Source organism: Bufo gargarizans, chromosome 9, assembly GCF_014858855.1.
Source record: "Bufo gargarizans isolate SCDJY-AF-19 chromosome 9, ASM1485885v1, whole genome shotgun sequence".
NCBI classification, from domain to species: Eukaryota; Metazoa; Chordata; class Amphibia; order Anura; family Bufonidae; genus Bufo; species Bufo gargarizans.
The window spans coordinates 102,190,419-102,218,326 of NC_058088.1; the positions used below are offsets into that span (position 1 = coordinate 102,190,419).

General features: G+C 44.8%; 1 protein-coding gene across 2 annotated transcripts; it reads left to right on the forward strand.

Annotated features, from left to right (window-relative positions):
* Positions 1–801: 801 nt before the first annotated feature.
* On the forward strand, positions 802–8,190 carry LOC122946775. 2 transcript variants are annotated; one of them, XR_006391261.1, is made up of 2 exons: positions 802–7,823; positions 8,012–8,190. XR_006391261.1 is itself a non-coding variant. In XM_044306580.1 (2 exons), the coding sequence occupies exon 2, from the start codon at positions 1,570–1,572 to the stop codon at positions 7,570–7,572; it is 6,003 nt and encodes a 2,000-aa protein (XP_044162515.1). In that variant the 5' UTR covers positions 802–1,012; positions 1,201–1,569; the 3' UTR covers positions 7,573–8,190. The 2 variants fall into 2 exon arrangements, 1 of the variants encoding a protein (XP_044162515.1); XM_044306580.1 differs by having other exon boundaries at positions 802–1,012; positions 1,201–8,190.
* The last annotated feature ends 19,718 nt before the right edge of the window (positions 8,191–27,908 follow it).

Sequence of the window (27,908 nt, forward strand, 5' to 3'; positions counted from 1 at the left end):
AACCTCCTGGGAGAAACCTGCAGCCACCTTTCTACTCCAGCAGAGAAGCCAGCTAGGAAACAAAGGTACTGTAATCTAAAGCAAGTGCCAATACTGGAGGAAGATTATATATACCAAGGATTTAAGCCAGCAATTAGGCATCCGGGCCTTGGGATCCAGCCAGCTAGAATAGCTGTGGGGATAGAGCAGCATTGTACTGCAGAGCATTAACTGTTTACCCTCCAAGTATCTTGCAAGATTAAAACCTGCTGTGCTGTCAAGTAAACCTGCTGTGCATATATAATATAAAGGACTGCAATTGCTTGTATAAAGTTGGACTGTTTCCTAAAGTAAAGCAACGTTTGGTTTACCAACTGTGTACTCCATTAATCCTCCTGCAAACCGGTGTGCCACCGTTACAGGCACTGGTGTCACGATTCTTAAAGGGACCTTACCTAAGGCACTCAAAATACCTACAACACCCAGGGCACCTCACACACCATCAGGCCTGGTCCCTATTTACAGAGTGTGCCCCAGAGGAACTAGTGTCTACCTCTCCTTCACTGTTGCATGCCTGCCCAGGGTTCTCCTCAGAAAAGTGAGTAACCCTCGATTGCCCATAACCGTGACCTCACTATCGCTATACCCTGCAGGTCTGGCGTGCTGCACCTGCAGCTCCAGTCCTTCTCCTGGTGCTGCTGCTGACATACATTCAAGGGGGACAGAGGGGGAAGGGGGGTGAGGAAGAGGAGGACAGAGGGGAAAGGCCAGGAACTTACAGGAGGACTATATTTGAGTATAAATTAAAGGGGTTGTGCTGCCTTTGCAATGTATATTACATGCTTGGCACTCAGTAGTGTCTGTTTCTTTAAGACCCTCCATTTTCTTGAAGCCTAGAGGCGGGTCTTCTCTGTTCTCTCTAGGGCTTGCTGGGACATATCCTGTTCAGTCCAGCTCTGGGTACTATAGTGACCAGATCCACAGGACATCTTAAAGCTATTACAGATTGCAAACCTGACGAACACCAAAGCCTGTGAGTAAAGGGGTTTTGCTAGTTCAGCTTGTGTAGAGGGATGTTAGACATTGCAGATAGATAATGTGTGTTTCAGTGTAGTAAGCAAGCACATGTTAGTTAGGCCCTATCTTTTGTATTAGCTATGTATAATGTATGTTGCTTGAATTAGCCATGCTTATATTTCTCTTTTTATGTTTGTTTCACAGTTTTACCTCACATATCATCCCATATCATATCATATGAACATTATTGTACACATTCCTGTTCATTATATCTCAGTAAAGATTGCATCAGTTCAGCAAACCAGCGCATCTTTCATTGGGATTGGGTTTATACTTGATGTTAAGCTGTGTACCTGAAGCAACACGCAGCCGAGACATTACAGTAAAAAGGCTTTAAAACGTTGTCAGAAGCAGTTAAACAGCTTTAAATCGTCCTCCGCAGTAAAAGGACTAATAACTCCTTTCAGCCACGTGGAGTGAAACGAAAGTGAAACTAATTTCTCTCACTCACTACAACACTGATACTGCCTGTGTCCAGTCATCATCATTATCCACGCTGCCAGCTAAATCAAGATGCAGAACACAGGGAACAACACTCTGACAGTTAACCCTCAATGCTCCTATAAGGAAGATGACACACACAGCTTGCCAAGAATCAAGTCTAGATACACAACACTGTCCAGAGCATCCAGTCAAACAAATCTGACTTCAGCTAGCGCCGATTCAGCAAGATCTAAGCGTACTAGTTCTAGACGTTCAGGCATCACCAGTCTGTCATCGGCTAGCGACAAAGCGACTAGGGCAAGAGCAAAAGCAGAGGCAGCTTGCGCCATGGCTTCTTATGCGGAGCAGGAAGCTGAATTGATGAGAGAGCAAGCAAAAAGTGAATCTGAAGCACTTAAAAAGAAAGCAGAAGTGGAAGCATCTTTACACTTACTCAAACAGCAGAAAAACGCGGCAGCAGCCTTAGCCGAGGCAGAAGTTTTCACAAGGGCTGCTGAAGCTCAGTTCGATGGCATAGAAAACCAGACGTCATCCCACAGCGCAATCCAACGCACCCGTGAGTACGTACAGTCACAAGCAACCATGTACACCGACCAGCAGTCCAATGACGCACCTAGGCTTTCATTGACTCCACCAGCAATAAGCAACTTTGATACTACGCAACATTGCAAGACTAAATCAGAATCTCAGTGTGGGAAGTCAAGTGGTCGCATGCTTAGAGACCAATCTGCCAACCCTCCAAGAGTGCAAACGGATGCTCGCGTACTCCCTCCTCAAGCAAATACAAGTCTGGATTATAGCAGAAAGACTTACAACAGACGAGAACAACCACCTAAACAAAGTAGATTCAGACAAGCGCCTCATCAGCCTTACCAGCCGCAACCATACCCTGAGTTTACACGCGAGAAGCATTCGCCAGACGCAACAAGTGCTATAGAAGTGGCAAAATTCCTGATGCACCGTGAGATAGTGGGCGCTGGTCTCATGAAATTCGATGACCGTCCAGAAAACTACTGGGCCTGGAAATCATCTTTCCTGAGCGGTACCCAAAACTTAAACCTGACAGAGAAAGAAAAGCTTGACCAGCTTGTCAGATGGCTAGGTCCAGAGTCCACTGAGCAAGCCCAAAGGATCAGATCAGTACATGTTCATGACGCAGCAGCAGGACTTGCAATGGTGTGGCGGAGACTAGAACAATGCTATGGATCACCTGAAGTGATCGAGGATGCTCTTCTGAAAAGGATAGAAAACTATCCAAGAATAACAAATAAGGATTACCAAAAGCTGAGAGGTTTGGGAGACCTACTCTTAGAAATAGAAGCCGCTAAGTCTAGTGGATATCTGCCAGGTCTCTCATATCTGGATACAGCACGTGGAGTTGAGCCCATAATCGAGAAACTTCCTTACAACTTGCAAGAAAGGTGGGTAGCTCAAGCTTCAAGATACAAGAAAGATCATCATGTTGCATTTCCACCATTCGCCTTCTTCGCTGAATTCATAGAAGACCAAGCTGAAATACGCAATGACCCAAGCTTTGCTTTCCTGAACAAGAGAACGGCAAGCTTCCCAAAGGTAGAGCAGAAACCTCCAGGGCTTTACAAAGAACGCAGAGCAACAGTTTCTGTAAGGAAGACAGAAGTCCCGCCTGAATCTGCAGCTAATCAGGAAGACAACACAAGGAAGAAAGTTGAGGAGTCAGACAAAATATGTCCTATCCACATTAAGCCTCATCCACTAAGAAAATGTCGCAGTTTCAGAAGTAAGACGTTAGAAGAGCGCAAAGCTTATCTTAAAGACAATCGCATTTGTTTCAGATGCTGCGCTTCAATTCAGCATCTTGCAAAAGACTGTACAAAAACAATACAATGCGCAGAGTGTAACAGTGACAAACACTTGTCAGCACTGCACCCGGGACCACCACCATGGAAACAAGAAGTTCAAGCAACTCAAGAAGATCATGGTGGGGAGCAAGGAGAGAGTATAACGCCAGCAGTAACCTCAAAGTGCACTGAGATCTGTACAGAGCAGGGCCGCTCAAGATCGTGCTCCAAGATATGCTTAGTCAAGGTGTATCCAGCAGGTTTTAGAGAAAAAGCAATCAAGATGTACACAGTCATGGATGAACAGAGTAACAGATCTCTGGCAAAAACAGAATTCTTTGACCTCTTCGGTGACAAAGGAAGTCCAACTCCATACACCTTGAAGACTTGTTCTGGAGTTGTAGAGACAATAGGGAGAAGAGCTAATAACTACATCATCGAGTCATTAGATGGAAAGACAAAGGTGACTCTACCTACCCTCATAGAATGCGATGAGATACCAGACGACAGGTCAGAGATACCCACACCTGAAGTTGCTCGTCATCAACCTCATTTGGTGCGAATAGCAGACCAAATACCAGCACTAGATCCAGATGCTGCAATCACCCTTCTACTTGGGAGAGATATTCTCAGATTGCACAAAGTCAGAGAACAGTACAATGGGCCACACAATGCACCATTTGCACAACGCCTTGATCTTGGATGGGTCATCGTTGGAGAAGTATGTCTAGACGGACTGCACAAACCATCAAAGGTAAATGTCTACAGAACACATCTGTTGCAGAATGGTCGTACATCTTGTCTTTGCCCATGTACCAACAGTCTACACATTAAAGAGAGATTAGATAACCCAACACATCATCGGAGTATCCAGAGGTGCATGGAAGACTTAGCCTCAACTGGAAATACAGATGAACTGGGTTGTAAGGTGTTTGAAAGAACACGAGACGACGACAAGCCATCACCCTCGGTAGAAGATACCCTCTTCCTCGAGATCATGGACAGAGAAGTCTACAGAGACAAGTCAGGCAGCTGGGTAGCCCCTCTACCCTTCCGGTCACCACGCCATCGCCTTCCTGTCAACAAGGTACAAGCAGAGAAACGCTTCAGTTTGTTGCAGCGCACTCTACAAAGAAAGCCAGATATGAAGAAACACTTCCAAGCCTTCATGCAAAAGATTTTTGACAACGAGCATGCAGAAAGGGCACCACCACTACAAGAAAACCAAGAACACTGGTACTTACCAATATTTGGAGTGTATCATCCTCAAAAACCAGGTCAGATACGTGTAGTATTTGACTCTAGTGCGAAGCACGAAGGCATCTCACTAAATGACGTCCTTCTCAGCGGACCTGACCTGAACTACACACTCCTTGGAGTACTCATCAGGTTCAGGAAAGAACTTGTAGCAGTAACAGCAGATGTACAACAGATGTTCTACTGTTTCTTCGTTCGAGAAGATCACCGAGACTACTTAAGGTTCCTGTGGTATGCAGACAATGACTTTAACAAAGACATCATAGAGTACAGGATGAAGGTACATGTGTTCGGAAACAGCCCTTCCCCAGCTGTAGCTATCTACAACCTGAAACGAGCAGCACAGCAAGGTGAAAGACATGGTCAAGAAGCCAAACAGTTCGTCATGAAGAACTTCTACGTGGACGATGGACTTGCTTCTTTCTCCAGCAACAAAGAAGCTATTAACGTCCTAAAAAGTACAAAAGAAATGTTGGCAGAATCCAACATAAGATTGAACAAGGTAGCTTCCAACAGCTACAGAGTCATGGAAGCATTTCCATTGGAAGACCGTGCTAAAGACCTCAAAGACTTAGATCTAGGAACAGAATCACCACCCTTGCAAAGAAGTCTTGGGCTTAGTTGGGACTTAAAGACTGACAGTTTCACCTTCAGGGTCTCCAGAGAAGAGAAACCATTCACAAAAAGAGGTGTCCTATCTACAGTCAACAGTCTTTATGACCCCCTGGGATTCGTAGCACCCATCATCATGCAAGGCAAAGCTTTTTTGAGACAGATCACTACTGAGCAGGAACAAATTGACTGGGACGTACTTCTTCCTGACGAGAAGCGAATGCAGTGGAAGGTGTGGAAAGACTCATTGTTAGAGCTTGAACAACTCTACATTTCAAGACCGTACGTATTTGTTTCCTTGTCTGCTACAAAGAGGAGAGAATTATGCGTATTCTCTGACGCTTCCACTATGGCTATTGCAGCTGTAACTTACCTCAGGGTAATAGACACTGAGGGACAAAGCCATGTTGGGTTCATCATGGGAAAATCTAAACTAGCTCCCAGACCTGCTTACACTGTCCCATGTCTAGAACTTTGTGCTGCTGTCTTAGCGGTAGAGATGGCAGACATGATTACGACTGAACTGGACATTGAGGTCCATGCAGTGAACTTTTATACGGACAGCAAGATTGTGTTAGGATATATTCACAACACTTCAAAAAGATTTTACACATACGTGACCAACAGAGTGACACGTATCAGAAAGTCTACAAGTCCAGATCAGTGGCATTACATCAGCACAGACAAGAACCCAGCGGATCATGGGACAAGATTGGTGTCAGCCGCTGTACTCAAGCAAACTAACTGGTTCGTAGGTCCATCGTTTCTTGGTAAGCCAGAAATCAAAGAGACTACTCAGGTAGAGACCTTTCAGCTCATAGAACCAGATCAAGACAAAGAGGTAAGACCTCAAGTTGCAGTTTGCAAGACTTTAGTTACCAGAGACAGTCTGGGCGCCCATAGATTTGAAAGGTTTTCCAGATGGAAGTCGCTGACTCGTGCAATCGGAAAACTTATCTGTCTAGCCAGATACTCCTCCAGAGCTACTAATACTGATCAACGTAGCAACGACCATCTTGAACAAGCCAAGGTCGCGATCATCAAATGCGTCCAGCAGGAAGTCTTTAAAGAAGAAATTCAAAGCCTTCTGAAAAAGAAAGAGATTTCTCGACACAGTTCGCTCAAGAAGTTGAACCCTATCCTCGACGAAGACGGAGTACTAAGAATTGGAGGTCGTTTGTCGGCAGCGGATATGACTATCCAAGAGAGACATCCCTTCATCATACCTAAGAATCATCACATCGCTCTTCTTCTGGTAAGACACTATCACGAGCAAGTTGCACATCAAGGACGACACTTCACTGAAGGAGCAGTACGGTCAGCAGGATTGTGGATCATAGGAGGTAAGAGACTAGTCTCCAGCGTGATCAGCCAATGCGTTACCTGTAAGAAGATTAGAGGGAAACTTGAGGTTCAGAAGATGTCAAACTTACCTGCAGACAGACTTGCTTCAGATCCTCCGTTCACTCACGTAGGTCTAGACGTTTTTGGACCATGGAACATCTCTTCTCGCAAGACTAGAGGAGGCAGTGCCGAAAGTAAACGTTGGGCTGTTCTGTTCTCTTGCCTGAGTACTAGAGCAGTTCATATTGAAGTAATTGAATCTTTATCCACTTCAAGTTTCATCAATGCCTTGAGAAGATTCTTCTCTATCAGAGGACCAGCGAAATTGATTCGTTCAGACCGCGGCACAAACTTTATTGGGGCCTGCAAGGAGTTGAAAATCATCTCTACAGACTCTGAAACAGGTTCCTATCTTCAAGATCAAGGATGCACTTGGACTTTTAATCCTCCACACGCATCGCATATGGGAGGAGCATGGGAGAGGATGATTGGAGTAGCTCGTCGTATTCTGGATGCCATGCTCCTGAAGGTTGGGTCTGCTCGCCTCACTCATGAAGCTTTAACTACACTAATGGCTGAAGTCGTGGCCATTATGAACGCCAGACCTTTGGTTCCAGTGTCTACAGATCCAGAGATGCCATCAGTCTTGACACCCGCAATGCTGCTGACCCAGAAGATGGAACCAGTGACAGCTCCCACTGGAGACTTTGACCTCAAGGACTTGTATACTAAGCAATGGAGACAAGTTCAAAGCCTTGCAGACATTTTCTGGAAGAGGTGGAGACAGGAATACCTGGTGACACTCCAGCCACGCAAGAAATGGCAGGATGACAAACCCAACTTACAAGTTGGAGACATTGTCTTATTAAAAGACACTCAGGCCCACAGGAATGAATGGCCTATTGGACTCATTGTGGCGACTGATCCTAGTGGTGATGCTAGAGTTAGAAAAGTTGAAGTTAGAGTTGTTAGACAGGGCATTCCCAAGGTGTATGCTAGGCCAATTTCTGAAGTAGTTTTACTTCTGTCCAAAGGTTAGTGGCATAACCAATGGTACGCCAGGTGGGGAGTGTGCTGCCTTTGCAATGTATATTACATGCTTGGCACTCAGTAGTGTCTGTTTCTTTAAGACCCTCCATTTTCTTGAAGCCTAGAGGCGGGTCTTCTCTGTTCTCTCTAGGGCTTGCTGGGACATATCCTGTTCAGTCCAGCTCTGGGTACTATAGTGACCAGATCCACAGGACATCTTAAAGCTATTACAGATTGCAAACCTGACGAACACCAAAGCCTGTGAGTAAAGGGGTTTTGCTAGTTCAGCTTGTGTAGAGGGATGTTAGACATTGCAGATAGATAATGTGTGTTTCAGTGTAGTAAGCAAGCACATGTTAGTTAGGCCCTATCTTTTGTATTAGCTATGTATAATGTATGTTGCTTGAATTAGCCATGCTTATATTTCTCTTTTTATGTTTGTTTCACAGTTTTACCTCACATATCATCCCATATCATATCATATGAACATTATTGTACACATTCCTGTTCATTATATCTCAGTAAAGATTGCATCAGTTCAGCAAACCAGCGCATCTTTCATTGGGATTGGGTTTATACTTGATGTTAAGCTGTGTACCTGAAGCAACACGCAGCCGAGACATTACAGGGGTTGTTCGGGTTCATGCGCAGGGCAAAGGCATTTTTTGAAGATCTGGTGACGTACCGGGGCTCTCCATGGGGCTGCCGGGAAGCCCAGTGACGTCACCGTCACTGATGGCAGGGATTTAGTGCTGCCCTAGTCAGTAAACCGGTAATATGAACAATGGGGTTCTACAAAAGAGCTATTGTGGGGAAAAGTTCATATTCGTGTTTACACACATGTTTTAAAATGAATGCTTTCCCCTTTTATAAACAAGTTAATAATGACGCAATGCTGTGGGGCTGGTATGCAACTTTTTCCAGGGCTGGTTTTTATCCCCAGTCTGGCCCTGCCCTGACCCAAGGAACTCCTGCCCGACCCCGGTGGCATTTATTAATAAGCCCCTTAAAGTGGCAATAGTGAGTTAGAATAAAGTGCACTGTATATATACGTAACAACCGAAACATTAAACCACTGACAAGCGAAGTGAAGAACATTGATTTTTGCATTACAATGGGACCGGTCAAGAGTCGAATATATCAGGCAATTGAAAAGTAAATTCTTGATCCTGAGAAACTAGGAAAAATGGGCAAGCATACGGATCTGTACAACGTTAACAAGAGCAAATTGTGAAGGCTAGATGACAGAAAGAGCATCTCCATAACAGCAGATCTTGTGTACACTATGCAACAGAACAGGAAGAAACAGGAGCATATCCTAGTCAGGATTTTAGGGAAGAGCCCGCAGCCAGTCAGGTGGTCAGGTGATCGCAGTTGAAATTGCTGAATTTGCGGTGCAACAGAGGGGTAATTACTGCTGAAACTCCCTTCCAGAGGTTAGCTGAAATAGAGAATTTAGGTAGAACCCCTTTAAGGCTACTTTCACACTAGCGTTCGGGTTTCCGTTCGTGAGCTCCGTTTGAAGGAGCTCACGAGCGGACCCGAACGCAGCCGTCCAGCCCTGATGCAGTCTGAATGGAGGCGGATCCGCTCAGACTGCATCAGTCTGGCGGCGTTCAGCCTCCGCTCCGCTCGCCTCCGCACGGACAGGCGGACAGCTGAACGCTGCTTGCAGCGTTCGGGGGTCCGCCTGGCCGTTCGGAGGCGTGCGGATCCGTGCGGATCCGTCCAGACTTTCAATGTAAGTCAATGGGGACGGATCCGTTTGAAGATGCCACAATGTGGCTCAATCTTCAAGCGGATCCGTCCCCCATTGACTTTACATTGAAAGTCTGAACGGATCCGCGCAGGCTACTTTCGCACTTGCGCACTTGCGAATTTTTTTAAAGTTATTAATGCAGACGGATCCGTACTGAACGGAGCCTCCGTCTGCATTAATATGAGCGGATCCGTTCAGAACGGATCCGCCCGAACGCTAGTGTGAAAGTAGCCTAATACATATAAAAATAACTTATAACTCAACGATCCTAAAAATATGTTATGAGAAAAAAACAACCAACTGGACCCTCGTTGTTGAGCGACTGTGGAACTACATGACCAGGTTATTGTATATTCTATCGGGGAATAACTATTACCTAACGGCCCAGATCTCCCCCTGTTCCAACTCACTGCCTTATGCATAATGAAGACACAGAGACCGATTTTGGATTTAATGGCCACAGCAGCCGTTTATTACCAAATATTGGATACATAACCATCAATAACGCATCAATCAAATTAAATAACATTAATACAGTATTCTTTTCCCCCCTGATGGGGAAGGTCCTCGAAACCCCAACTTTATTAACACGCACTTGCCCAGACTGGCGCCTCCGTACTGCCTCCTGGCGTAAAACACCAGCTCGGAGACCAACTCACGGACGCCTTCTCCACGAGCCAACAACACCAACCATGGGAGTCCAGCCGCCCACCATTGAGGCCCTCCCATCCTCTATAAGCATCAGTGTCACCAACTTCGAGGACCTCCCCCCGCCAACGATGCGCAACCTGACCGCCAACCTCAGGCTTGCGCATCCCTCCATAAGCCTAGCGCTCGCTCCACGCCTTCCTGCAAGACCAGAGATCAATACCGACAGCATTGAGGTGAATGCCATCTGCCCTCTAAAAAGCCCCCACACCCAGTTCCAATTCAGAATGGCGAACAGCTACAGCCCCATTCCTGGCCATAAATTTACCTATTATCCTATTGACCTTGATCCGCGCTTTATTAAGGCGCTCCACTGAACGAGCGCCACGCCACACCTTTCGCGGCACAATGTCAGACCAAACCGTAATAGTACTTGGAAATAATGACCATAAACGAAGAAAATCTAATTTGATGTCCCGTATTAGCTCCCGGACCGGCCTGACTCCTAAGTCGTTTCCCCCCACATGCAGGACCAGCACATCTGGGGGCCTAGTCAACCGCACGTACCTGTGGACCTCTCTCAACACACCTACCCACAACATGCCTCTTACCCCGATCCACCGGACTTCAGCTACCTCCCTATGCAAGCCCAGTTGGCGACCATCTGGGCGCACGTCCGCCCGAAGAGCACCCCAAAAAACTAAAGAGTGGCCACACCAAAGCTGGATTGCAACCTGCAAAACACAACAAAGAAACAACATAGCAACAGTCAATACATGCAATATGTAACTTAAACCTAGGCGCACATAAGAATGGAAACGGACAGATTCCCATCTCCCTATTTTTTTAATAATCTCATCACTCAAGCCCGCCCTTGCTGCTTCCGTTGCCGAAACGTATGACCGGTAAAATCAGTAGCTGCCATACCCAACTTGAGTATGCAGCGTTTAAACACTGCCACAAACTGGTAACGTGATAAATAGGATCCATCCTCATGGGTTAACAGTGGGCCAACCGCGGATATCCGCATCACACACTACTCCTGCAAGCACCTGACCGGGCACGAGAGACAACCTGGCACTTCAAATAACCTAACATAGCTATCTTTCCCTTCTCTATCAGTTTTTGACCTGCGAATACGAATGACTACCCTGTCATGAGACAGGACAACATCCTTTCTCAACAATCCCCCGCCTATCACTTGCACGCTATTGCAGACCAGTTCACCCAACCGAAAAGCCCCAAAGAAGGCTAGGGAAAATGCCACCCGAAAAAGCTTCACTTCCCAAGGTGAATGACAAACCACCTCTAGTTGCCAGCCAATACGCAACAGAAGTTGAAATGAAACCGGCCTACGTCTATCAGCTGGCCGTGCCCCGCGCCTCCAACCTTTTAACACCTGCAGGACTAGAAACGCTTTTGTAACATCTGGCCACTGTCGTAGCTTAAAACCAAATGCAAATTCCCGCTATCCATTTGTTCAGGCGCGCAACCGAACAGCCAGCCTCCTTGACATGCCCCCAAAAAAGTAATACCGGGACCTCCCCCTCGTACGCTGGGACCCCTAAGTCTGAACACCACAACTGCCAATCATGCCATGCTTTACCGTACGCTACCCACGTTCCAGCACTCATGGAATCCTGCAGCAACCGACCTATGGCCCCTCCAACAGCTCCCACATGGACTCCGGACATTGCATTCCCTCGAGCTCCGCATCCGGCGCCAGCTGCCGAAACCGCTCCTACTGCGAATGAGAAAAGGCATCCGCAATACAGTTTGTGACCCCCGGCACATGTACCGCAACTATTCAAGCATTCAACCTTAAACGGATTAACACTAAATGCTGCAGCAAGCGAACAACAGGCGGAGAGGACACCGTCATCCCATTGATGATCTCCACCACCCCCAAATTGTCACAGTGGAAACGCAGTTTTTTATCCCTAAAGAGATGCCCCCACAACACCATCGCCAGCACAATCGGGAATAGTTCTAAGAGCACCAGGTTTTTAACCCATCCTCGGTCTGCCCAAGCCTCTGGCCAACTACCCTCGCACCACTGCCCATGACAATAAACCCCAAAACCGGATCCCCCAGCCGCGTCCGAAAATAGGTTAAAATCAAAGTTATCAACCACCTCACTCAGAACTAAAGACCTACCGTTAAAATGCTGTAAAAAAATCGTCCCACACCCCTAGGTCCCCTTTTAGCTCCTTACCTAAGCGAATGAAATGATGCGGGGCCGTGACACCAGCTGTAGCCCCCGCCAATCTCTGACAAAATATCCTCCCCATGGGCATGATACGACACGCAAAATTGAGTTTTCCCAGCAGCGACTGTAAATCCTTCAATCTAATTTTGGGGGACCGCCTAGTCCTGTCCACCGACAACCTCAAATATAACAACTTATTGTCTGGCAGCCGACATTCTAGCCTCTCAGTGTTGATCACAATACCTAAAAAACTCAATTTCGTTGTGGGGCCTACCGTTTTTTCCTCCGCTAATGGCACCCCAAATGAGCGAAAAACCGACCTCAGCGTATTTAATAATAATCAACAAACCCTGGAGCCCGCTGGGCCCAGGCATAGAAAGTCATCCAGATAATGTATAATGGATGCACAACCTGACACATTGGCTACCACCCTTTCCAAAAAAGAGCTGAAGGACTCAAAATATGCACAAGACACAGAACAACCCATTGGTAAACACCTATCCACAAAATAACCACCCCCCCAATAACATCCCAACAAGTGTAAACTATCTGGGTTAACGGGCAATAGGCGAAACGCCGCCTCAATGTCCGTTCTTGCCAATTACGCCCCCGCCCCAAAACACCGAACCCAAGCAACCGCCGCGTCAAATGAAGTGTACACCACCGAACATAAGTCCGGATCAATACCGTCATTGACCGACGCCCCCTTTGGGTAGGATAGGTGATGAATGAGTCTAAACGAGTTTGGCTCTTTTTTGGGAACTAAACCTAACGGTGATACTCTCAAATTAGTAAAAGGCGGTTCCTCAAATGGGCCATCCATGCGTCCCAAGGCCACCTCCCTTTTCAACTTTTGAGTTACCACTTCTGGGTGCTGTAAGGCCGAACGTAAATTCTTTTGCACGAGAACAACCGGCAAGGGCGCCGATGGAATATGAAAACTGTCCGTAAAACCTAACCTCAAGAATTCGGTCACGCCCTGATCCGGGTATCTAATTAGAAAGGGGGCCATCTTTTCCACCTGAACTGGTGTCAGGCCCCTTTCCACTTGTTTCCCACCCTCTCTGTCTATTGGCCCTAAAGCAACGGTTAAGCCCGTGGTTTCCGCCGCAGGACGAACACTCATGTTTGAAGCGACATTTTGCAGTTACCTTCGTTAAAGAGGAAACATAATCACTTTGCGGAAGCGACTGCAAATGCTGACTGACCTGACCCTCCTGCCTCCCCCCGAAAGGACTGGGCCGGGCGCACAGGTGCCATTACCCGCATCCACAGCCCAATGTCCTTATGGTCCCACCGAATGTTACTCCGCACCGCCATCCTCTGTCTGAACTGCTCATCATAGCGCATCCAGCCCGTTCCCCCGTACACCCGAAACTCTTCCCCTATAGCGTCCATATAGCAAAATAAAGCCGAACAACACTCCGGCTTTTTTCACTTATTACACTGGCCAAGATCGCAAATGCTTGAAGCCAGTTAGTGAACGTGCGCGGGATTAAACGGAACCTACGCTTCTCGTCCTCCTCCTTTTTTCCCTCATCCTTTTTCCCCCTCTCCAAGTTAAAACGCTCCAGGGGGAGTAGGGAAAAAATATCCACATACTCCCCCTTCCAAATACATTCACGCACATCCTGTTTTAAATGCGCCCCTAAGGGGCCTTCAAAACAGACGTACACTTCCCCACGTGCTGTATCGTCTACCCTGACCCTGTCATCCTCCCCTCCCGCCTGTACCGAAACTGAGACCACCTCACCCGACCTCCCAACTGCAGTGTTAGCACCTGCGCCTACTCCCCCATTAACCCCCCCAACCGCACCGTTACTCCCAGCCGCAACACCGTCAGCTCCCGACACAGTTTCAGGCAATCCGCTGCTCCCTATAGTGTTCACACCAGGCGACCCACTGTCCACCACACCAGACCCCCCAGACACCCCGCTTCCCGCAGCTCCTACCCCCATGCCGCAACAGGTGAAACCCCTGTCACCCCCAATCCGGACATCCAACCCGCCAGACTATAAAACAGCTGTCCTAGACCCCTACTTAAATCCCCTTGTGGCCCACCCAATCCCCCAGGGCCTATTCCAAATAAGTCATGTACACCCCCAGTGGCCTCACCTAGCTGCCGGGAGGACTGTGGACCCCGCAGCTGAAGATCCTGTGTCCAGAAGGTCGCTCCTCTGCTCTGGCCTGTCTTCTCCACTGTACCTCTGCGACGCAGCTCCTGCTGGATCCCGTATCCCAGCAGGGTCATTGCTGGATGCGCATGTGGCGACAGAGTTCCTCAGTGGCGATGAAGCTTGCAGCCTGTGCGCGTCCCCGGGCTCCATTCGTACAGCTGCGTTCGAATGATTCCTACTCCCACGCCGGGTGGCCTCCCCCAGGCTGGGGGGACCCGCCGCTCCTGGTCCTGGATCCCTGCTTGTAAAAGACGGGGGAGGGTTCCGCCCGCCCGTTACTAGGCCCCGCCGTGCATCAGGATTCCTCCTGCGCCGGGAGGTGCTGTTAACAGGCCCTGCTGCAGCCTCCCGGCCTCCCTGCTCTGGGCTCAGGCGCGCCGGCGGCCGGACCTGCCGCGGCCATCTAGCTGGTGGCGGTGAGCTGGTGTTACTCACCGCCGCCCCTGCAATACTCTGGACACTTGCTCCTGTAGCCATTCGGGTCCCCGCACGTCCGCCGCTGCCCGCTGCTGGATGAGCGTCTCCACCGCCTGCATGCTGTCAGTCAGTTCTCTGACCAGAATCAAGGTAACTGACCACTCTGACCCGTCCAATTTATAAACTGATCACCCGCCTTTTCCTAACTCCTCCCCCCACCGCACTAGCATTTCAAATTTATTAACCCTACGCTTGCCACCTGCCCCCTCTGTAGCCCAAACCGCGTCATGTCGGCCTCCCCTAATGGTGGCCCAGTACGGCCTCCCTTGATGAAAAATATATTTGATCATTTGTAAAATGTTCTTGATTTATTCAATGTAGCCACATACAAAATTTCCTGCTTTACTGTCATTAGACCTTAGTAAAAATCGACTTTCTAATAATTCCTGAACAGCCTATTTAAAATGTAAAATTATACTTTATATTCAAATTCAGCATCTATGTGTTAATTGACTCTTGTGCTGCATGGTTCTCACAGAAAGTACTGGGCACAATAGGCTTCCACACACTGGCACAGCAGCAGTGTTCCCTAGAAATTACTAGAACATGTTGGCAATTGTTTCCCTGGTGACATCCATTCACAAAGTTGACCTGCCATGCATTTCATTAGCAAGTAAATTACTAATAATTCACCTAACAAGTGATTCAAATCACAGATACATATTAAAGTATTGTATTAATAATACAACATGATTAAATCAAAAGCAGACAGTCCTTGGAATGAGCGGTTAATTAAGGTTGAATGCATGATTGGAAAGTCTTGTGTGGTTGCAAGGACAGCAATGAAAAAGGAATTGTGAAATGAAAAGTAAAAATGAAATGGAACAGACTAGCGTAGTTACCGTATCCAGCATAGCCAGACACCGTTACACAATGCCAAATCCTCATTTACAATGAAAATACTTAAAAGCTAGCGTTTTGCTGTATGAATATTGTTGTATGCGGTATTCAGTCTCCTACACATGCAAGAGGCATTTTTCTGGCAGGAAGGTGGCATTTAAGCTGGAAAGCCATTAGATTTATTATAGTGAATAATGATTTAGCAGCACTTGGTGGTGTCTGGCTATTCCGGGTACAGTAACTCTGGTTGTCTGTTCCTCTACCAGAACAGACTACTGGATTACCTTAATGGAGATGTGAACCTACCCTTAATGTCAAACCATTCTGGTCCTAGGGGATTCCATTATGCCCTTCACAAAGAGTCAAGCATGGTAGGCCTCAACTGCATGGTGCTAATACTAGAGGGTTTTAAGATTAGTTTGAACAAGATCAGTTTAAGAAAATATTAGCAATTTCCATTTATATAGTTACTTGCAGCCATTCTTCAGTCTCTATGACCTTTATGTATTATTTACAGCATAATTTAAGGTATTTTGAAGCTCCACAAAACGCTCTGTCTTACCTAAAATGAAAAATATTTCTAATTTCAAAGTATTTTAATTAGTTCATGAACAAAGCTTAAAAATACATTGAATTTAGCCTTGTGGGATGCACTACTGGGTCCAAGAAATGCATGTTTATTATGTAGTCTACGATTTGCTGTAGGTAATAGTCAGTTGGCATTGGTATGCTCTGTGAATTTGCATATATTAATATAATGCTAGTGTTAGGAAATTCAATCAGATGAATTGTATTTGGCTACACAAGGCAACAAACAAACAGGCAGAATATGAAAATTAGGGCCTGCAAGTGCCCAGGGGTGGCATTATGGCGGCAAGTGCCCAGGCCCCTCTATGATGTGTCCAGATAATCACTCCCCTTGGATTCCTTTGGCCCGCCCTCCTATCCTCCTTCTCTGGTTTAGATCTCATGCGAGCGCCGGTCACAGTTAGGCCCGCGCATTCGTACTGCTCTGCTCACTACTGGCAGAGGCGCTGATATTAATAGTGCGCATGCGTGGGCCCGGCAGTGACTGGTGTTCACATTAAATCTAAACCAGAGTAGGAGGATTGATAAGAAGAGCAGGGCAGGCCAAAGGAATCCAAGGGGAGCAGTTATATGGGCACATCAGAGAGTGCCCATATAACAGAGAGTCAATGTATGTCCGGAGGTGAGGGGGAGGGCCAGGGTGCAGACGACATGTGGCGGCACTACCATAAGGAGACTGTCATCATATTGCTATGATGTGTAAGCTACTAACTCATAATGTAAGGGGCTTCAATTCCCCTAGGAAAAGAAAAACCGCCTTTGCAATTTATCTTAAACACACACCTGACGTCATCTGTCTCCAAGAGACGCATTTCACACCATCGTTGCACCCGAAGTACTTTCACCCACAATACTCTAGCTTCCATTCCTCCACTTTTGCATCTAAGTGTAGAGGGGTTGTAACGTTATTAAGAAACTCCTTCTCTTATACTATAACTCAGACATGTATTGACCCTAACGGGAGGTATGTGATTTTGGTTGGGACCCACCAAGAGGAAACTCTCTGCATTGTCAACTCATATGCGCCCACAGATAACCCCATCAAATTTTTTGAATCTGTCAGTAAAGTAATTGAGAAACTCACGTTTTAGAAATTAATGTGGTGCGGGGACTTTAATTTTACGGTCCATCCAGTTCTAGATCATTCTGTCCCTCCTACAACGCCACGCCCGGCAACTCAGGCGAAACTGATCACTCAGGTTATGCAATCATTGGCGATAGCTGACACGTGGAGGGAACACAATGGCCCACAAAGGGGGTATACGTATTTCTCACCAGCTCACCAGACCTTTACACGTATTGACATGATTCTGGCATCCACCTCTCTTCTACCATATATGTCCTATTCCAGACATGTTGTGTCGTCATGGTCAGACCATGATTTAGTTATTGCAGAATTTATGACTCCCCATCACATTGCTACACCTTATCATTGGAGGTTAAATGAATCTCTCCTGACTAACCCGGCCATTTTTTCCCAATTGCAGGAAGACCTTTCAAACTTCTTCTGTGACAACAATACACCTGATGTTAACCCTATGATGCTTTGGCTGACCCACAAAGCCTTTATGAGGGGTAGGTTGATAATAGTTGCCTCCAGGAGGAAGAAGGATAGGATTCAGGCTCAGATAGGGTTAGAGGCCAAAATGAACAGGCTAGTCTGGGCACACCCCTTCTTTATACCTACTCAGAGCAATAAAAGAAGTTAAGCAACAACTGAATATAGTCCTCTCGAATAATACAGAAAAGGCGCTTCAGTGGACTAACTCCTTTTATTATAGGTATGCGAACAAACCAGACAAGTTGCTTGCCAACCAACTTAAGGCTAAACAAAGGACCAATCAGGTATTCCAATTACGTACCAGGACAGGCCGTAATACCTCTAATCCGGACATCATCTATGCAACCTTCCAAAGATTCTATAGATCCCTTTATTCTGCCCCTGTAGGTGATTCCAGCACTCAGATTGATAATTTCCTAGCTTCTATACGACTTCCCTCATTGACCTCTGAGGATCAATTGGAGCTTAGTACTCCTATTACCGCTGAGGAAGTGACATTTGCCATTAACTCCCTGAAATTAGGTAAAGCCCCAGGTCCAGATGGGTACTCTGCATTATACTACAAAAAATTTAGCCATAACATTATACCTCACATAACAAATTACTGTAACCAACTGATGCAGGGGGCTGCTCCCCCAGAGAAGTTCCTAAAAGCGTCCATCACGGTTATTCCTAAACCCAATAGAGACCCGTTACTCCCGTCCAATTACCGGCCAATCTCTCTTCTAAACCTCGACAACAAAATTTTTACCTCTATATTAGCAAATAGGCTCAAAAAATTTCTCCCGTCACTTGTCCACAAAGATCAAGTCGGGTTTATACCGAATAGGGAAGCCCCTGATAATATTAGAAAGATTTTAAATATTATACATTCCTCTAACAAATTGAAAACCCCGCTAGCACTCCTAGCCCTGGACATTGAAAAGGCCTTTGATACTGTCACCTGGACCTATCTCTATAAGGTACTCTCAAAGATGGGTATTAATTAACTATCATTAACCCCATTGCTTCTTTTCCCTCCCTTCTAAAGCTCCTAGACATTTTCACCAAAGCCTCGGGCCTAGCAATCAACCATGCCAAGTCTGAACTACTTTTCTGCAACACATCTACCTCCACTAAATCAGCGTTGCTGAACAGTTTTCCCTTCCAGCACAAACCTCAGCACATCTCTTATCTAGGGGTCCAGATGCCGAACAGCCTAGACTCAGTTTACAAGTTAAATTACTTACCTATTTACCGCAAGATCCGTCAGGATTTGACGTCATGGCAGACTTTACAGACATCTTGGATAGGCAGAATAAACATTATTAAATTGGTGGTTCTCCCTAGGCTCCTATATCTATTTAGGACCCTACCAATACCAGTGCCTATAGAGGATCTGAGATCCTTGCAGAGAGATGTGCTGAGGTTTATTTGGGCAAACAAACGTCACCGCATATCTAGAGTAACGATATGTAGACACAGATCCCAAGGGGGCTTATCTGTACCTGACTTCGTAAAATATTATAGAGCAGCGAGACTGGCCCAGATGTTTTTGACACTTCTTGATCCATGCATGCATCCTATTTGGATTGGGCTGGAACTTGACAGTTTTAAACCCTTCACATGGAAGGCACTGATATGGTCAACCTCTGCCGTCCCTCAGGCTTTACGCAACACCTCCATATTGTCATATTACTCAATACTGCTGTGGAGGTCGGTCAGATTAAGTTTGCATTGCAGAACAAGCCCTCTCCACTAGAATACCTAGTGGGAAACCCAGCTTTCCTACCGGGCATTCATTCTCACAATATGGATTGGTGGGCGAGCAATAATTTGTGTTCATTGCTTAAGTTCCTGTCTAAAGGAAAACTGATTTCCATTACAGATTTTAAAGAGAGATTTTCTCCTCCCATTAGAGAATATCTCACCATGAACCAGATTTTTTCCTTTTTTAGAGCGATTCTTCCATCTGATTGACCTGTAGAGCTTACGCCATTTGAACGTACAATTAACTTCTCGCTGTGTAGACAAGGGTTACTATCCAGAATGTATGGGGCACTCAACTCAGTTCCTCCTGAACACAAAATGCCTTACATGAGAGCTTGGGAGGCAGATATGAGTCAGGAACTTACACCCTCCAAATGGTCAGATTGTTCCATAACTCTCACGAAGGGTTCATGGCAAATCACATTAGCCGAGACCTCCATAAAAGTGCTTCATAGGACTTACATGGTTCCGGCACGCCTACACAGTATATATCCAGAAGTCTCCCCATTATGTTTTAGAGGCTGTGGCGAGGTGGGCTCTATGATTCACACGTGGTGGTCATGCCATGTAGTGAAAAGATTCTGGGATAGGGTGACTCATTTGATTTCCTCAGTCTTAGGCTGTAGCTGTCCCAAGACAGTGCCCTTCTGTCTATTAGGTGACAAACCTCACAAGCTTCCCTACGCTAAATTCAAGCTTGCCCAATTCATCCTTCTGGCAGCGAGGATTCACATTGCCTTTAAATGGCGCTCAGACTCATTATCCTTCCAGGCTGTCATGGAGAGGGTCAATAAAATATTAATATTTGAAAAGCTGTCGGCTATCCGCACTGATACATATGCTGTTTTTGCGAAGGTTTGGGAACCCTGGCTGGCTTCTCCTCACTCTCCAGACGTTAGATATAGTATTTCCCTTTGATCTTATGTACATCAGATCGATATATTCTTATTTATTCTGCCATACCATGCATTGCTTATTGTGCTATGTTCCATGTGTAAACCCAAGAGACATATTTGTGTTATGTCACCTGTTACGTGAATTTCTCATGTAATTGCCTTTCTTTTTGATATGCAAAAACCCAAATAAATGCTTTTTTGAAACTAAACATAACATACTGTACATCTAGTCTCAGAATGTCTTTACAGAATGTAGCATCAGAAATGATTAATATTCACAGGCTATCCAAAGTAAAATATTAAAGGATGCTAAAAGTGTCCAGCCTTGGGAAATAATGTTCCTGGTCAGGTATTTAATTTCTTTTAACTTGCACATATTCTCAAGTTCTTAGCTCAGTTTTGGTTCTTTTATATGTTCTGTCACTTCCTTAAATCATGTGGTTTTTGTATTTACAGTAAATTTTGTTTAAAAGTTGATATGATTTGTAAAGATAGTAAAGTTTTCATTGACCTAACGTTGTGAACATAGGGATGGTATATGTGTGCTTGGGGAAAACTAGGCATCACCTTGTCCCAAGTCTGCTATTATAGTAATCTATGGAGGCAGTTCAAGGACAATTTCCTACAACTGTTATTTTAATGTAAAAAAAAAAGATGGCAGAATCACAGCAACATCATATGCATCTGGTAGAGCTGTGCTCCTTCATTCTACTACCTGATAGATACATCAAGTTCAACCATTTTCTGATCAATTATACACCTTAAAGTAGCCCTGTCACAAGATCAACCCTAAAACCAGACATAATGCCTGGTAGGGCTCATCATGCTGATTAAAACTACAGGGAGTGCAGAATTATTAGGCAAATGAGTATTTTGACCACATCATCCTCTTTATGCATGTTGTCTTACTCCAAGCTGTATAGGCTCGAAAGCCTACTACCAATTAAGCATATTAGGTGATGTGCATCTCTGTAATGAGAAGGGGTGTGGTCTAATGACATCAACACCCTATATCAGGTGTGCATAATTATTAGGCAACTTCCTTTCCTTTGGCAAAATGGGTCAAAAGAAGGACTTGACAGGCTCAGAAAAGTCAAAAATAGTGAGATATCTTGCAGAGGGATGCAGCACTCTTAAAATTGCAAAGCTTCTGAAGCGTGATCATCGAACAATCAAGCGTTTCATTCAAAATAGTCAACAGGGTCGCAAGAAGCGTGTGGAAAAACCAAGGCGCAAAATAACTGCCCATGAACTGAGAAAAGTCAAGCGTGCAGCTGCCAAGATGCCACTTGCCACCTGTTCTGTCCCCAGATTCAGTTCCAGTTGTTTCTGTCTCTTTATCAGTTGACATGGCATTTAACTGTGTTGTAATTCATTTGCATTACATTGTGTGGTAACAGCACCATCTATTGATGAGTTTAGGTATTTCACCCAGCCTGTTTTTCTCTATGCATTATGGGAGTCTCAGAGCATTGTGGGTAGTTCCTGGTTCTTGCTAGTCTTGTGCTGGTACAGCAAGCAGCCACCATCTTATGTCTCAGCAACCATGCTCTCTCACTGGTTTTCCTGTCACATCATCTGTTATTCAGCCTGTTTTTGAGCATAGTCGGTAAGAGCACTATCTATGTGTCATTTACTGCATTTTATTATGTTTATTGTATCTGATAGCTCACTACCATTGTATTATCTCATATACTGAATGTATAGCAGATTATTCTGTGTTTTATGCCATGTACCATGGTATTTATGTTCTAAAATACTACTGTTTTATTCTGTAGTTTCACCTTTCCTGTCAGTCTACGAGCAATAAAGAGAACCTTAAAGCGGAACAGTCTCTTTTCTCTCAGAGGACAAAAAGGTTTAGCTACATGTCAGATTACACACCGTGCTAACGTGTATGAGGACAGTATACCACCAGTTTGGCCACATTTCAGAGCTGCAACATCACTGGAGTGCCCAAAAGCACAAGGTGTGCAATACTCAGAGACATGGCCAAGGTAAGAAAGGCTGAAAGACGACCACTACTGAACAAGACACACAAGCTGAAACGTCAAGACTGGGCCAAGAAATATCTCAAGACTGATTTTTCTAAGGTTTTATGGACTGATGAAATGAGAGTGAGTCTTGATGGGCCAGATGGATGGGCCCGTGGCTGGATTGGCAAAGGGCAGAGAGCTCCAGTCCGACTCAGACGCCAGCAAGGTGGAGGTAGAGTACTGGTTTGGGCTGGTATCATCAAAGATGAGCTTGTGGGGCCTTTTCGGGTTGAGGATGGAGTCAAGCTCAACTCCCAGTCCTACTGCCAGTTTCTGGAAGACACCTTCTTCAAGCAGTGGTACAGGAAGAAGTCTGCATCCTTCAAGAAAAACATGATTTTCATGCAGGACAATGCTCCATCACACGGGTCCAAGTACTCCACAGCGTGGCTGGCAAGAAAGGGTATAAAAGAAGAAAATCTAATGACATGGCCTCCTTGTTCACCAGATCTGAACCCCATTGAGAACCTGTGGTCCATCATCAAATGTGAGATTTACAAGGAGGGAAAACAGTACACCTCTCTGAACAGTGTCTGGGAGGCTGTGGTTGCTGCTGCACGCAATGTTGATGGTGAACAGATCAAAACACTGACAGAATCCATGGCTGGCAGGCTTTTGAGTGTCCTTGCAAAGAAAGGTGGCTATATTGGTCACTGATTTGTTTTTGTTTTGTTTTGAATGTCAGAAATGTATATTTGTGAATGTTGAGATGTTATATTGGTTTCACTGCTAAAAATAAATAATTGAAATGGGTATATATTTGTTTTTTGTTAAGTTGCCTAATAATAATGCACAGTAATAGTCACCTGCACACACAGATATCCCCCTAAAATAGCTAAAACTAAAAACAAACTAAAAACTACTTCCAAAAATATTCAGCTTTGATATTAATGAGTTTTTTGGGTTCATTGAGAACATGGTTGTTGTTCAATAATAAAATTAATCCTCAAAAATACAACTTGCCTAATAATTCTGCACTCCCTGTATACCTTTCTTTTGTCTGTATGGCTGTACAGCTGCTGAGATATGTGTTTTTATTCATATTCAAATTAAATTTCGAGCCCCAGGAGGCTGAATCCTTTGAGCACTGCTTTGGAACACCCCATGTGCTCTGCACTAGTGTTGAGAGCGAATATTCTAATTACTCATTTTAATTGCGAATATCGTCACTTCGAGGATTTCCAAATATTTCGAATATACTGCTATATATTTGTTTTTCGAATATTTGTCATTTTTTCCATCTGAACACATGATTCCTCCCTGCTTCTTGCTTGTGGGACAATGATTCTTTTGCCCACAAGCAACTTAAGCAGGGAGGAATCATGATGACTTCAAATGGAAAAAAATGACGAATATTCTAAAAAACTAATATATAGCACAAAAAAAAAAGACTGTAAAATATAACCAATATTCAAATTCGCGAATATTCTACAAAATATTCACGAAATATCACAAATTCAAATATGACCCCTGCCGCTCATCACTACTCTGCACACACACCCTCCCTTTAGATTGATAGGGCTAAGCAGTAGGCTAAGGGCAGAGCTGTGCCCTAAAGCTGTGTGCAAGCATGTAAATACTGTATACTGTATCATATTCACTATATGATACATGAATGATGGGTTGATCGGGCGGGTGCAGGAGCTGTGCCCACCCGATCACTGCAAGAGTCCAGCAGTCACTGGTAGCCGGGCCCCTGCTGTATCCGCCGACATCGCTGTTTACAGGGCTGACCGCGACATAGAAGTGGTTTTCAGCGGGTGAAGGAGCGCATCGGGTCCCCGCTCTGCTGTGGCGAGGACCCAATGTGTGACAAGGCAGCCCGATGCCATGCAGAGGCTGTCCAATGCCTCGCACGGCATGGGAACCTGCCTTTTACGGGTGCCCAGGAGATCCAGCCTCAGGCTGGGTCTCCTAGGCAACCTGTTAGTGTATTACTCAGTGTAATTCACTAACAGGCAATGCATTACGATACAGATGTATTGTAATGCATTGCAGAAGGGATCAGACCCCCAAAGGTTGATGTCTCAGAGTGGGCCAGAAATAAAGTTAAAAAAAAAAGTTAAAAAGATTTTTTTCAATAAAAAAATAAAGTTTCAAGTTAAAAAAAGAAAAAAAAGCCCCTTTCCTCTGATTTTAATAATAAAAAATTGAAAAAAACCACACATATTAGGTATCGCCGCATCCGTAACGACAGTCTCTATAAATATATCACATGATCTGATAGACACCGTAAAAAAATAAAATAAAACCTGTGTCAAAAAAAGGCATTTTTGACACCTTACATCAATAAAAGTGCAAGACCAAGCGATCAAAAAGGCAAATGCCCCCCAAAATAGTACCAATCTAACAGTCACCTCATCCCACAAAAAATAAGCCTCTACATAAGGCCTCTTTCACACGGGCGTGAGTTTTTTTGCCCGGATAAGAGCCGGGTGCGTTGCGGGAAAATGCGCGATTTTCCCGCGCGAGTGCAAAACATTGACATGCGTTGCACTCGCGTGAGAAAAATCGCTCATGTTTGGTACCCAAACCCGAACTTCTTCACAGAAGTTCGGGCTTGGGATTGATGTTCTGAAGATTGTATTATTTTCCCTTATAACATGGTTATAAGGGAAAATAATAGCATTCTGAATACAGAATGCATAGTAAAACAGCGCTAGAGGGGTTAAAAAAATAAATAAATAATTTAACTCACCTTAGTCCACTTGCTCGCGAAGCCCGGCATCTCCTTGTGTCTCCTCTGCTGATGAACAGGACCTGGGGTGAGCTGCTCCATTAAATACAGGTTAAGGACCTTCGATGACGTCACTCCGGTCATCACATGGTACGTCACATGATCTTTTACCATGGTGATTCACCATGGTAAAAGACCATGTGATGACCGGAGTGACGTCATCGAAGGTCCTTAAGCTCTATTTAATGGAGCAGCTCACCCCAGGTCCTGTTCATCAGCAGAGGAGGCACAAGGAGATGCCGGGCTTCGCGAGCAAGTGGACTAAGGTGAGTTAAATTTTTTTTAATTTTTTTTTAACCCCTCTAGCGCTGTTTTACTATGCATTCTGTATTCAGAATGCTATTATTTTCCCTTATAACCATGTTATAAGGGAAAATAATAATGATCGGGTCTCCATCCCGATCGTCTCCTAGTAACCGTGCGTGCAAATCGCATGGCATCCGTACTTGCTTGCGGATGCCATCCGATTTTCACACACCCCATTCATTTCTATGGGGCCTGCGTCACGTCGAAATCGGACAATATAGAGCATGCTGCGATTTCAACTGAACGCACAAGTGATGCGTTAAAAACATCGCTCATGTGCACAGCCCCATAGAAATGAATGGGTCAGGATTTAGTGCGGGTGCCATACGTTCGCCGCATGGATCGCACCCGCACGGAAAACTCGCCCGTGTGAAAGGGGCCTAAGACAATCGACCAAAAAATAAAAAAAAACTATGGCTCTCACACTGTGGAGACACTAAAACATGATTTGTTTTGGGTTTAAAAATGTAAAACAAAATAAAAAAGTATACATATTAGGTATCGCCACATCCGTAATAACCTGTTCTATAAAAATACCATATGAGCTAACCCTTAAGGTGAACACCGTAATAAAAAAAACGGTGTCAAAAAAGCAATTTTTTTGTCACCTTACATCACAAAAAGTGTAATAGCAAGCAATCAAAAAGTCATACGCACCCCAAAATTTTACCACTCAAACCTTCATCTCATCCTGCAAAAATGATACCCGATCTAAGACAATCGCCCAAAAAATAAAAAAATTATGGCTCTCAGAATAATGAGACACTAAAACATGATTTTGTTTCAAAAATTACATTAGCGTATAAAACTTAAATTAATAAAAAAAAGTATACATATTAGGTATCTCCGCGTCCGTAACAACCTTCTCTATAAAAATATCACATGATCTAAACCCTCAGGTAAACTATGGCTTTCAGAATATGGAGACACTAAAAGAGAATAAATAAAAAAAATGCTTTATGTAAAACTGAAACAAATACCCCAAAAATATTTGGTACTGTCAGATATAACCTGTCAGATGAACATTGTAAATAACAAAAAATAAAAACAGTGCCAAAACAGCTATTTTTTGTTACCTTGCCTCACAAAAAGTGTAATATAGAGCAACCAAAAATCATCTGTACCCTCAAATAGTACCAGCAAAACTGCCACCTTATCCCGTAGTTTCCAAAATGGGGTAACTTTTTGGGAGTTTCTACTCTAGGGGTGCATCAGGGGGTCTTCAAATGTGACATGGCAAGTTAAAATTATCCCAGTGAAATCTGCCCTCCAAAAACCATATGGCGCTCCTTTCCTTCTGCGCCTGCCATGTGCCCGTACAGCAGTTTAAGACCACATATGGGGTGTTTCTGTAAACTACAGAATCAGGGCAATAAATATTGAGTTTTGTTTGGCTGTTAATCCTTGCTTTTTTAATGGAATAAAATGATTAAAATGGAAAATATGCAAAAAAAGTGAAATTCTGAAATTTTATCTCCACTTTCCATTAATTCTTGTGGAACACCTAAAGGGTTAACAAAGTTTGTAAAAATCAGTTTTGAATAGATTGAGGGTTGTATTTTCTGAAATGGGGTCCCTTTTTTGGAGTTTTAACTTTAGGGGTGCATCAGGGCAGCTTCAAATGGGACATGGCGTAAAAAAAACAGTCCATCAAAATCTGCCTTCCAAAAACCATATGGCATTACTTTCCTTCTGCGCCCTGCTGTGTGGCCATACAAAATTTTAATAATTTTTAGTCAATTCCACCGTTGCTAGCGGCAACCCCCTGCAAAAAAAGGCATACAATGGAGGATGTCTGCAGCGGACCACATGCACCACATTATTGTCAGTTATATATCAATGTGGTGCACATTTTGCAGTGATTTATATATTTGTATATTTTTATCCACACACTGCTCCAACTTGTGTGGGATGCCTTTGTGGTGCATGTGGTCTGCTGCCGACATCCTCCATTGAATGCATTTTTTGCTGCGGATTGCCGCTAGCAACAGATCACATGCGGAGGAATTGCTCTCCCGGTTATAAACACGCTACAGTGTTTGGGGTTTTTGAGTATTTCCTCCCATTTAGGCCACTTTATTTTAGTGATTTTTCTTTATATGTATGTAATGTGCCATTGCTCAATGCTGGTAACATTCTAGTGCACCTGGTAGCCTGTGTCACATGGTCTGTTATAGGTGGGGCTTGCAGCCCTGTCCCTTCTCCCACTGCTTGAGTGATCTCACTATGGAGGTATGTGGGAGCTTGGCTGTGAGTTAGATCTTAGCAACATTCAGACCGTGTTCACACACCATAGGTAGTCAAGTGTTAGGACCCATGCCACACTGCGATACCTTGACGGTGGTGCAAAAGGGCTCTGTTGT